Source organism: Puma concolor, chromosome D2 (genome assembly GCF_028749965.1).
Source record: "Puma concolor isolate L17-30 chromosome D2, mPumCon1.1.hap2, whole genome shotgun sequence".
Classification (NCBI taxonomy): Eukaryota; Metazoa; Chordata; class Mammalia; order Carnivora; family Felidae; genus Puma; species Puma concolor.
This window is the reverse complement of record NC_141677.1, coordinates 61,735,374-61,744,676: the sequence shown is the minus strand read 5'-3', so window position 1 is coordinate 61,744,676 and position 9,303 is coordinate 61,735,374. Positions and strand designations below refer to the sequence as shown.

Sequence of the window (9,303 nt, the reverse complement as noted above, 5' to 3'; positions counted from 1 at the left end):
CCTCCTTTTCCATTCTCCAGTACCTGGTTTGGGTAGGCAGCTGGTTCCAGAGAGAAGAGTCACATCAGGGGTTGCCATAAGTTAGGGAGGGAGCCAAGCACCCTCCCTTTCCCATGAGAATCTTTATTTGCCCCAACTGAGGGGTGGGCATGGGGTGTTAAATAAGAACTAGAATAGGTAGGGATGCTGTACAGAGGGGCCCAGGGAGGGGAGCTGGTGGGTTGGCAGCAGTTCAGTGCACCTGAGGCTGGGGATGCCCGTGGCAGAGCCCTCCTGGTGGCTCAGGGGGTGAGCCCAGCTTCTCTGTCTCCTGTTCCACCGACTGGCTCCCGTATGCACTGTCCTCTTTCACCTCTGCTAGGCGAGTGTGCACGGGGAAGGGGATAGGGAACAGTCAAGGTCTCAGGCCTCCCACTGTCCAGGCCCAGACCAGCCTACCAGGTGGGACCCCTTTACCTGTGCTGGGCAGCTTGTCTCGGGCCTCAGGGCCCCTCAGCAGCTTCACTCCTTCCTCCAGGCCCATTTCAGACAGGGCATCCAGCAGGCCCGCCAAGTCCCCACCAGCCAGCTGGGGAGAAGGAAGAGGCATGAGTCTGAGGTGGGGGCAGGAGCCCTGGGGCCAAGGGAGCATCTGGGATCTGAGACTGGGGGAAGGAAGCCAGGCATGCAGCAAGGGATGGGGACCAACTGACCTTGTAACTGCGCAGGAGGCTGCCGCTGGGTGAAGCTGTCTTCCGATATGTATCCACCAGACTGCGCAGCCCCAGCCGTTCTGCCAGCTCTGCCCAGCTGCCCTGGGCTCCTGGCCCATCTAGCAGATGCTCCAGGTTCTGTAGGACTGTATCCTCAAGGGGCAGCTCTGGCCCTGATGGGAACATACAGACGTGTCTGGTATGCCCAGAGATGGGCTCAGGCAGACACTTCTTTCTCAAGGTAATCTGATAGACAAGACGGACAGAGTACTAGGGCACTGGGTGGCAACAGGAATGAAGCAAGGGACACCCCCCCCCCCCCCCCCGGCTCCTTCAGAGGTCCTGAAGAAGAGCCCTCTGTGAGCAAGGGTCTGAAATCTGGCAGTGGGTGAAGATATCTCACCTGCAGGGCTGGGAGGGGTCAGGGGGGGTGCTGTGGTGTCCTGAGCAGCGTTTAGCAGCAAGGTCTTCACCTGGGGAGACAGCCTCAGTTTGATGACCTCCCACCCCAGTCCTCAAGCCCAGGTGCCAGTCATCTGGGCCCCAGCCCTAAGCCCAGGTGCTCTATTCCCTGGGCTTAGGGAACTTCCCTGGAACTAGAAAGTTCCAGGCTAGCCTCACCTTGGTGCTGCGAGTGAGGTCAAGAGGTGTGTGGCCCCGGAAGCTGCCTCGGGTGTCCCTCTCAGGTCCCTCAGAATCTGAGTCACTACCAGAGGTGGGGGGCGAAGGCAGTGGGCACAGGGGCTCCTCATTCTCTGCGTGGATGTCAGCACCTGAGGAGGGAGGCAGTCGTGGGGAGGTACAGTGAGAGCCCACATTAAGAACTGCCAAGTGGGGGGACTGGTAGGCACCCCTTTTCCTCCCCTCAGCCCTGTTCATATGTCCCAAGGATGAGGCTCACCAGCCTTTAGAAGGAGACGGGTGAGGGTGGGAGATCCCAGTCCAGCTGCCAGGTGTAGGGGTGTGTTTCCCGCAAAGGTGCGGGCATTCACATTGGCACGGAGCTGTGGGGTTCAAGGGAGTCGTTGATGGCACCACTCACTGGCCGCCTCTCCCCCTGCATCTTCACTGTCCTTGGTTCCTCCACAACCCTTGGCCCCACCCCTTCAGCAATCCTCAGTCCCACCTTGGTAACCAGATGTGTGACCAACCCCAGCTCCTCCATCTCTGTGGCTAAATGCAGGGCTGTTCGGCCCCCCTGCCGCTCTGCAGCCTCCACTTCAGCCCCACTGTCCACCAGCAGATCCAGGCACTCGGGGCTTCGGGCACGGACCGCCAGGTGTACTGGGTACAGGCCTAGGAACATAGATACTTCGCCTACAGCTGTGACCCCATCGTGGCCCCTGACACCTCACGTTCACTCTAGGCACTCACCAGGTACCCTCCCTGGTCCCCACACCTTTGCCCCCCGGTCCACATGAGGTGATGAACTCACCCTCAAAGTCTGGCATGTGCAACAGCTGGGGAACAGCGGGAACCCCACTGCGCAGAAGGACGCGCAGCAGTTCAGGGGCACTGGCACCAGCCCGGAGCGCTAGGTGCAATGCGGAGTCTCCATGCCGATCCAGTAGTGCCGGGTCTGCGCCCACCTGCAGCAGGAAGCTCACCACGCCTGTCTGCCCAGTGATCACTGCCAGGTGCAGTGGCGTCTGGAAAGGCAGGCAGAGTAAGCCAGGCCCACCCCTGGCCTAGGCCCACGTGCCTTCCAACTCCTGCCCCTCACCGATTGGTGCCCCTCACCTGGTGCAAGTGATTGGTGAGGTTGACAACACCAAGGTGCCGGGCGTGGTAGATGACATGGGCTATCTGCTCGATGACACTGGTCTGCCCGTGGATGATGGCTAGGTGCAGCGGCCTGAGGGTTGGGGAGTGAGACTCTGGCCTAGCAAGCCCAGCCACTCAGAGCACCCTCTACCTCCAAAACCCCACCGCCTCCATAATCTCCGTGCCTAGGGCTTCTGGAGCCCAGACATCTCCAAGGACATCGCTGCCTCTGAACTTAATCCTCCCGAGCACCTTGTGCAGTATATAAGTACTATCATCTTGCTCTTTTAACAGTCAACAAAACCGAAAGGTGGAGAGATCAAGCACCTTGAGCAAAACTAGTACATAATGAAGCCGGACTTGGAACCAGGTCTGTCTGACTCCACGGCTCTGGCTCTTTGCAGGGTCCTTTCCCGCCCCGTACCCCGACCTACCGTCAAGCTCCAAGTCCCGGACTCCCCTCCCACCCCCCTACCAAGGGAGCCCGGGTCGCTCTCCCTCCCTTCCCCCACCTACGTGTCTCCGTTCTCGTCTTGAGCTGTCAGCAGGTGGCGCTGTCCCGCCAGCAGCGCGCGCGCGTCCGCCGTGACGCCGTAGTCGAGCAGGGCTCGGGCGCTGCGCTGCGCCAGGCCGAAGAGGCGTGCGTTGTACTCCCGGGCTGGGGGCAACAGGGACGTGGGCGCGGGCTTGGTCCCCACCCGAAGCGCCCCGACCGCCCGGATTTTAGGGGCCGTACCTCGCTGCAGCAGCTCCGGGGTCAGCGGTTCGCGCTGGGGGGTCAGAGGGGACGCGCTCGGCTCTGCTGCTTCCTCCCCGGCATCCACGCCAGGCGCCTCGGCGGCCATCTGCGCCCCGCCCCCGCCTCCCGGGTAGCAGCCCATCGGGGCCGAGCCGGACGGGTAGGGGCTATAGGCCAAGGAGGAGGGGAAAAAGCCGAGGCTGCCACCTGTGGATATAGGCCGGGCTGTGGGTATAAGGCACCATCCAGGACTCTCCCCGATTTTTTACCCCACAACTTCTCTCCCCCTTACCCCTCCCTCCTCCATCCCCCTTCCCGCCACGAGCACACCCCCCCCCCTCACCTCCTCCTCCAGCTCCTCCATAACCTCCGGCTGAGCCCCCAGAGCCTCCACCCATGTGGGAGCCACCCCCGAAGTGCTGGGAGAAGGTGGGCAAGGCTTTCCTTCGCTTCCGCTGCACCTCTTCCTTGTCTGGGGCCAGAGGGAAATGAGATGTTACAACCCCAACTCCTGCACCAAGCCTCAAGAACTCTGTCCCCAGTAAGGTCATGGCCCTCCCTCCAAAAGCCCTCAGGCTAGCTTCTAGGACCACCTCTTCCCGGGCCCTTCTCCACTCCTGACTTGACTCATGGGTCCCCTGATCTAGTCTGGGGACACTCCAGCCCAGCCCCCATCTTAATTCCAGCTCCACCTTCCACCAGAGGGTAATAGGTGAACTGTTTGGAGTCCGAGACATCCCCCCCACGCTTGCGTTTCAGTTGCAGGAACACGGTTACAGGACGCTCAATCTTCATCTTGTGATAGGGTGGTGTCCGGAACACAATGGCATACTGGCAGGAGGGGAGGAGGGCATAAGGTGTCATTGAGGCCTTGGTCTAGTTCAGCCCCCAGCCCTGGCCCTGGCCCTAGGGTACCTGTTTATGAACATCTGTGGGAGAGAAATCCCCAAAGGCCTGCCATCCATTCTCATCATCCTCGTAGAACCGAACCTCAATGTCATCTATAAGGGAAATTGAAGCTTGGCCACACCTCCTAGTAGAATCTCCAGGGCCTTTTATCCTAGAGCTGCCCTGGCTCCCCATCTTGATACCCAGCGTCCCTAAGTCCCAGCCTGGGGTCCAGTCTCACCTTTCTGCACCTTGTCACAAAGGAGATAAACCTCATCTCCACCCCGCACAGAGCCAGCTGTCTTGTCCATTCGAGAAATCTTCAGGTTTGAGGCCCCAGGAGACTCTGTGGGGGTGGGATATCAATTACTTGAGCTGACATAATAGTCATGGCCCCATTTATGGAGCCAAGTGTTTTGCATTATTATTTGAACAACCCTAAGAGGTACAGAAACTACTAGTATCTTCATTTACCCAAGGTGGAAGCCATACTCAGGGGAAATGACTTACTCAAGATCACTCAGCTCATATGTGGTGGGTCAAGCTGAAACTCAGGCTGGACTCCACAGCCTGAAATTGCCCCCCATGCTTCCTCTGGCACCTAGCCCTGGCACCCCAGATGGTCAGGATACTCACTGCTGTCGTGGATGGGCTGGGAAATGACTGGCTTCAGGGGCAGGGAGAAGGAGCCATCACTGGCTCGAAGGAAGGCAGAGAAGCGCAGCCTCACAATGCTCAGGTCCATCACCTTCTTCAGCTCCTTAGCCTCCTGCTCCAGCTCCCGCCGCTCGGCCTCTGTGCGGTGGATGTACACGTGACCCTGGCACTCCTCCTTCTCCATTCCTTCCATGACCACCTCCCATGACTCCCTCTCTCCCTACAAGTGCTCCCCCCCCCTCAATACCCGTAAGGCCCTGGGGCCTGGAGCGGAGTCGCTGCCTCTGAAGTTTTTGTATCATAATCTCCATCATGTTCTTCTTGGTCACATGCAGGACGCCCAGGTTGTTAAATCTGAGTGGGGGAGTGGGAGTCAGAGCTTAGCAGGCATTTCCTTCCTGAAGCACCCTCCCCACTGCCAGGGCTCAGCTCAGCCCTACTTCCTCCAGGAAGCTTTCCTGGTTTTTACTTGGGGCCTTGGGTTCTGGGGTGAACCTAAGTCTCTCCCCTTGGTCAGATGCTAAGCTCATAGAAGTGGGCTGGGGCCTAGGACAGGTGGGCCTAGGACGGAGGGGCACCTACTGGGCAGTCATGTCCTTGGGCCCCACAGACACGGCGCAGACCCCCAGCTCCGAGCATTGCTTGCCCACCAGGCTGTGGGCATGAGCACGAGGCGGGTCACTGTGCGTTACCAGGTCCACCTCGATCTTGGCTGGTCCCTCGTAGTTACAGATCTAGGGGAGGTGAGGGCTGTCAGTGATGTCCCTGAACACACTATCCACTAGCCCACCCTCCAGCACCATCCTAACTCACCTTGACTGTGGGATAAGTCTTCCGGCCCTTCTCACTGGAGGCACCTGGCAATCCTCCATGGGAGGGGCCTTCACAGCCATATCGAAATCGGAAGCCACGCTGAAGGTCCCAGGGCAGATTGATATTGTGACCAGGAGAGACCCCCCCCCCCAGCCAGCCACGCTCCCAACCAGCAGTGACCATAATAATTGGCAGCGTCTCTCCTGAACCACAACACAACCATTGTGATTAGCAGCAGCCAACCATCCCAACCTGAAGTGTCCTCTGGTCAGTGACCCTCCCCATGGCCACCCAACTACAACTACCCCACTTGTCCCCAAGGCTGAAGTCATCCCACACCATCCCTTCCATTCACTCACCTGTTTAGGCTGCTCCACTATTACCAGGTAGGGGCCATCAGCTGGGGAGAGAGGGGCCTTGTTGAGCCAGGATTTCTGAGCCCATTCCCAAGGCAGAGGGCACATGCTCCTCCCTCCCGCTCTCTCTAGGACATGGGAAGGTTAGGAACTTACTAACCTGTCTCTGGGGCTGGCTCCTTGGGCTCCACAATGGACGGGTCGAATTTGAAATCATCATATTCAATCATGCCATCCAGACCCTGGTTTGGAGACAGACTGGGGTGGCAACTGATTCTGAGCCACCCCAGAGCCCTGCACTTCCCAGCCCTGAGTAACCACTCCCTTTCCTCCCAAGGCCGTTAAAAAAGCTCCTAGTAGAAGCAGTTTGCAGATAGAGACTGACAGGCAGGTTGAGATAATGAGAGGGCATTACAGGTGTAGGGAAGCAGAGAGGACTCCGACAGACAGGCAGACAAGCAGACAGACATGGGGGTAGCCGGCTGGCTTCAGGGCCAGGTGTGACTCACTGGGTCGTAGCAACTTTCCATGTCTCTGGGCTAGGCCCGGCTCTGTCTGGTGGCTCCGGCCGGGTTCTGTTTCCCAGAGTTTCAGGCGTCCGCCTTAGGGGGGGAGGGGGGAGGGACTGGCGGGGGAAGGGGAGAGACAGATCAGGGCAGGAGTTGGGGGGGCAAGGGGAGCCCAGATTTGGGGGAGGGTCTGATCTCTTCCAGCCACCCGTCCGGGTGTGGCGGGCGAGATCCGGTGGAGAACGAGATCCGGAGCTGGGCTGGGTTGGGCCGGGGAAGCGGCAGGAAAGTTAGAACAGCTTAGGAAAGTCCCGAAAATACCAGAGGGAGGCGGGGCCGGAGGGGGGCGGGCCTGGAAATGACGCCACTAGCCACGCCCCCGAGGCGGGAGGGGCACGAAGTCGTTGCTGGCCGGCGAGCTCTGGTAGCCTCTCTTCGGGCAGAGGGGCAACCAGACCCAGGGAAGCGTCCTCGGGTGTTGGTCCCCACCCCCTCGTGTCAGGGCGGGCGCCCGGGACTGGAGGGTCTTTCTAGGCCGGAGGACGCTCTTAGGCCGGGGCCAGGCCCGCCTCCCGCCCCCTTCGCCTCCCCCGTCCTGGAGCAACCTTGGGATTTTCTACCCCGAGAGAGGCCACGGCTGATTCACCCGGGGGCTTTTGTGGGGACATTCCTGCTGTAGGAAGGCCTCCTTTCCGAAGGCCTGTAGGCGGGGGCTCTTCCCAGTGGGGGGCCCCAGGGTTCTGCCCCAAGAACGGACTCTGGGGCCGCTGGGCGGGGGAACGAAAGGTGTCTGTTTCTTGAGATGGGGTCTTCTGTTACCTCTCCCCAAAACGTCAACAGCCGTTGGATTCCCGCACCACACCTGCTCTGGGTGCCCACGCCCCCTGCCCCAGTCCCGTATCCGTGCATGATACTGGTGTGTGTCTCTAGCACACGTACAGAGTGTGTGTTGTCCCATGTGCTTGCGTGAATGTTGTGTGTGCGTAGTGTCAATATGCATGTGCAAGTGAGCATGGCTGTGTACAGGTGAGCGTCCTTAGACTTCTCATTGTGGAGGCGTCTAAGCTTGTCTTGATATATAAGAGCACAGGTGAACATATTTGAGTTTGTGAGTGAAAAGTATGGGTCCAGGCACCTGTGCACGGGTGAGCATGTTTGCGTGTGCATATGTGCATTCTGAGTGAATGGACAATGCTGTGCACTCGCCAGCACACGCGTAGGTGCACGTATGGCTCCGCGTGTTTTTTTATACAGGATGTCGATGGGTATCCATGTGTCTTGTTTGTGTGCGTACTGTGTGTGTGTGTGTGTGTGTGTGTGTGCGCGCGCGCGCGCGCGCGTGCATAAGCCGCTCTCCAGCCCTGGGACTCGGTCAGTTAAAGGCCCTCCTTCCGCCCTTCGCCGTGTCCTAGCCACTCAGGGGTTTGAACCCGGCCACTCACCGCGGCGGCGGATCCGATTCCGGCTTCTCTCCCGGCCCGACCCACCTTGGACAGGTCGCGTCACCTCTCCACAGCCACTGAGGCTCCAACCGGGAAAGCCCCTTTTCCACCCCCGGGAGGGGGGAATTCCCGTGACGTTCCCGTGCGTCACGCCCCGTGCCCTTTTTCATTGGCTGAAAGTTTAACTCCGGACTTGTGCAGCCAATCATGAGCGACTCAGGCGCGCCCCTTAGAGGGGAACTATTAGCTGCGCCCCGGGAGCCTGGAGCGAGGTTGACTGTCAGCTAAAGCGCGAGCTCTGGCTTGGGGACCTGCCTGAGGCTGGATTCTCTGACCAAGAAGCATCCTCCGGCCAAGGGCCCCGGCTCCGGTCTCCTCACCCACCCTGCCTGCCCCAGACGGTTGACAGTCCCCGCTGCTACTCGGCTTATCTGCTGGACCTAATGCTTGGTCACCTCTGAAGCCGGGGAACCCCAGGGGGAAGCTGGCGGGCCCCAGCCCTCCGGTCCGCCCGGAGCGGGGCCCCACTGACGGGAAGAGTTAGGGGAAAAGGAAATTGATCTTGCAGTCGGTCCCGGGGCGCCATCTGGCGGCCCTTGTGGAGCCTCAAGGAGACTCCATAATCCTTTCTTGCTCAGTCTCTCTTACTCAGCCTCCCTCCCCCCCTGGAAGAGACCATCTGAACCTAAATCTTACTCTATAAATGCCCGGGTCACAGAGGGCCAGACTTTCAGATCTGAGCTCCAGAGTTCTGGGCAGAATGAAGAAAAAGAGGTGTTTATCTGGGAGACTCAGGTCTTGCTCATCCATCACGGAGATTTGTAATATTAGAATTGAAAAGGCATCCAGGGGCGTCTGGGTGGCTCAGGCGGTTAAGCGAAGGGACTCTTGATTTCGCCTCATGATCTCACGGTCGTGAGATCCAGCCCCACGGTTGGGCTCTGCGCTGGGCATGGAAGCTGCCTAACATTCTCTCTCTCCCTCTGCCCCTCCGCCCCCAAAAAAGAAAGAAAAAAAAGTTTTTTGAAATGGCATCCAAAATCTTAATAGTTCAAACTTCCTCCAATGTAGGAAATTTCCTTTTATATAGCTCCCAACTGTGTTTGAACACTTTCAGTGGCAGCAAGATCAGTACAGGATTACCTAAAGTAGGGACTCTGAGGCTGAAGATCTGTGACTGGTAGAGTTTCCCTTTAGGGGGTCCATGAGCAATCTCCATTCCTGGAGTAGTCCTCCCTTAGGCTCATGACCTTAGGCTCATGGTAGAACACTGATTTTTTTTTTTAATGTTTATTTATTTTTGAGAGAGAGTGTGAGTGGGGGAGGAGCAGAGAGAGAGAGAGGGGTCAGAGGATCCGAAGCAGGCCCAGCGCTGATAGAAGCAAGCTGATGCTCTGCTCCAACTCCACAAACGTGAGATCATGACCTGAGTCAAAGTCGGAT

General features: G+C 58.8%; 1 protein-coding gene across 2 annotated transcripts; it reads right to left on the bottom strand.

Annotated features, from left to right (window-relative positions):
- Positions 1 to 71: 71 nt before the first annotated feature.
- Positions 72 to 7,999, bottom strand: NFKB2 (nuclear factor kappa B subunit 2). 2 transcript variants are annotated; one of them, XM_086680729.1, is made up of 23 exons: positions 7,861 to 7,999; positions 6,419 to 6,534; positions 6,070 to 6,151; positions 5,913 to 5,953; positions 5,554 to 5,652; positions 5,323 to 5,474; positions 4,988 to 5,094; positions 4,720 to 4,878; positions 4,325 to 4,429; positions 4,111 to 4,196; positions 3,888 to 4,026; positions 3,539 to 3,667; positions 3,193 to 3,402; positions 2,973 to 3,114; positions 2,433 to 2,547; positions 2,128 to 2,341; positions 1,819 to 1,988; positions 1,594 to 1,696; positions 1,314 to 1,465; positions 1,096 to 1,165; positions 693 to 865; positions 457 to 568; positions 72 to 354 (listed from the first exon to the last, which is right to left on the bottom strand). In XM_086680729.1, the coding sequence occupies exons 2-23, from the start codon at positions 6,437 to 6,439 to the stop codon at positions 233 to 235; spliced, it is 2,703 nt and encodes a 900-aa protein (XP_086536855.1). In that variant the 5' UTR covers positions 6,440 to 6,534; positions 7,861 to 7,999; the 3' UTR covers positions 72 to 232. The 2 variants fall into 2 exon arrangements, with proteins under 2 accessions (XP_086536855.1, XP_086536854.1); XM_086680728.1 differs by lacking the exon at positions 7,861 to 7,999 and having other exon boundaries at positions 6,419 to 6,920.
- Positions 8,000 to 9,303: the final 1,304 nt, after the last annotated feature.

Excerpts from the sequence above, each read along its gene's own strand:
- NFKB2 (XM_086680729.1), bottom strand. The coding sequence starts at position 6,439 with ATGGAAAGTTGCTACGACCCA. Across the intron at positions 5,653-5,912 it reads TAGTGGAGCAGCCTAAACAG|CGTGGCTTCCGATTTCGATA; the intron begins GTGAGTGAATGG and ends TGGGACCTTCAG. Across the intron at positions 2,342-2,432 it reads TCACCAATCACTTGCACCAG|ACGCCACTGCACCTGGCAGT; the intron begins GTGAGGGGCACC and ends CTGCCTTTCCAG.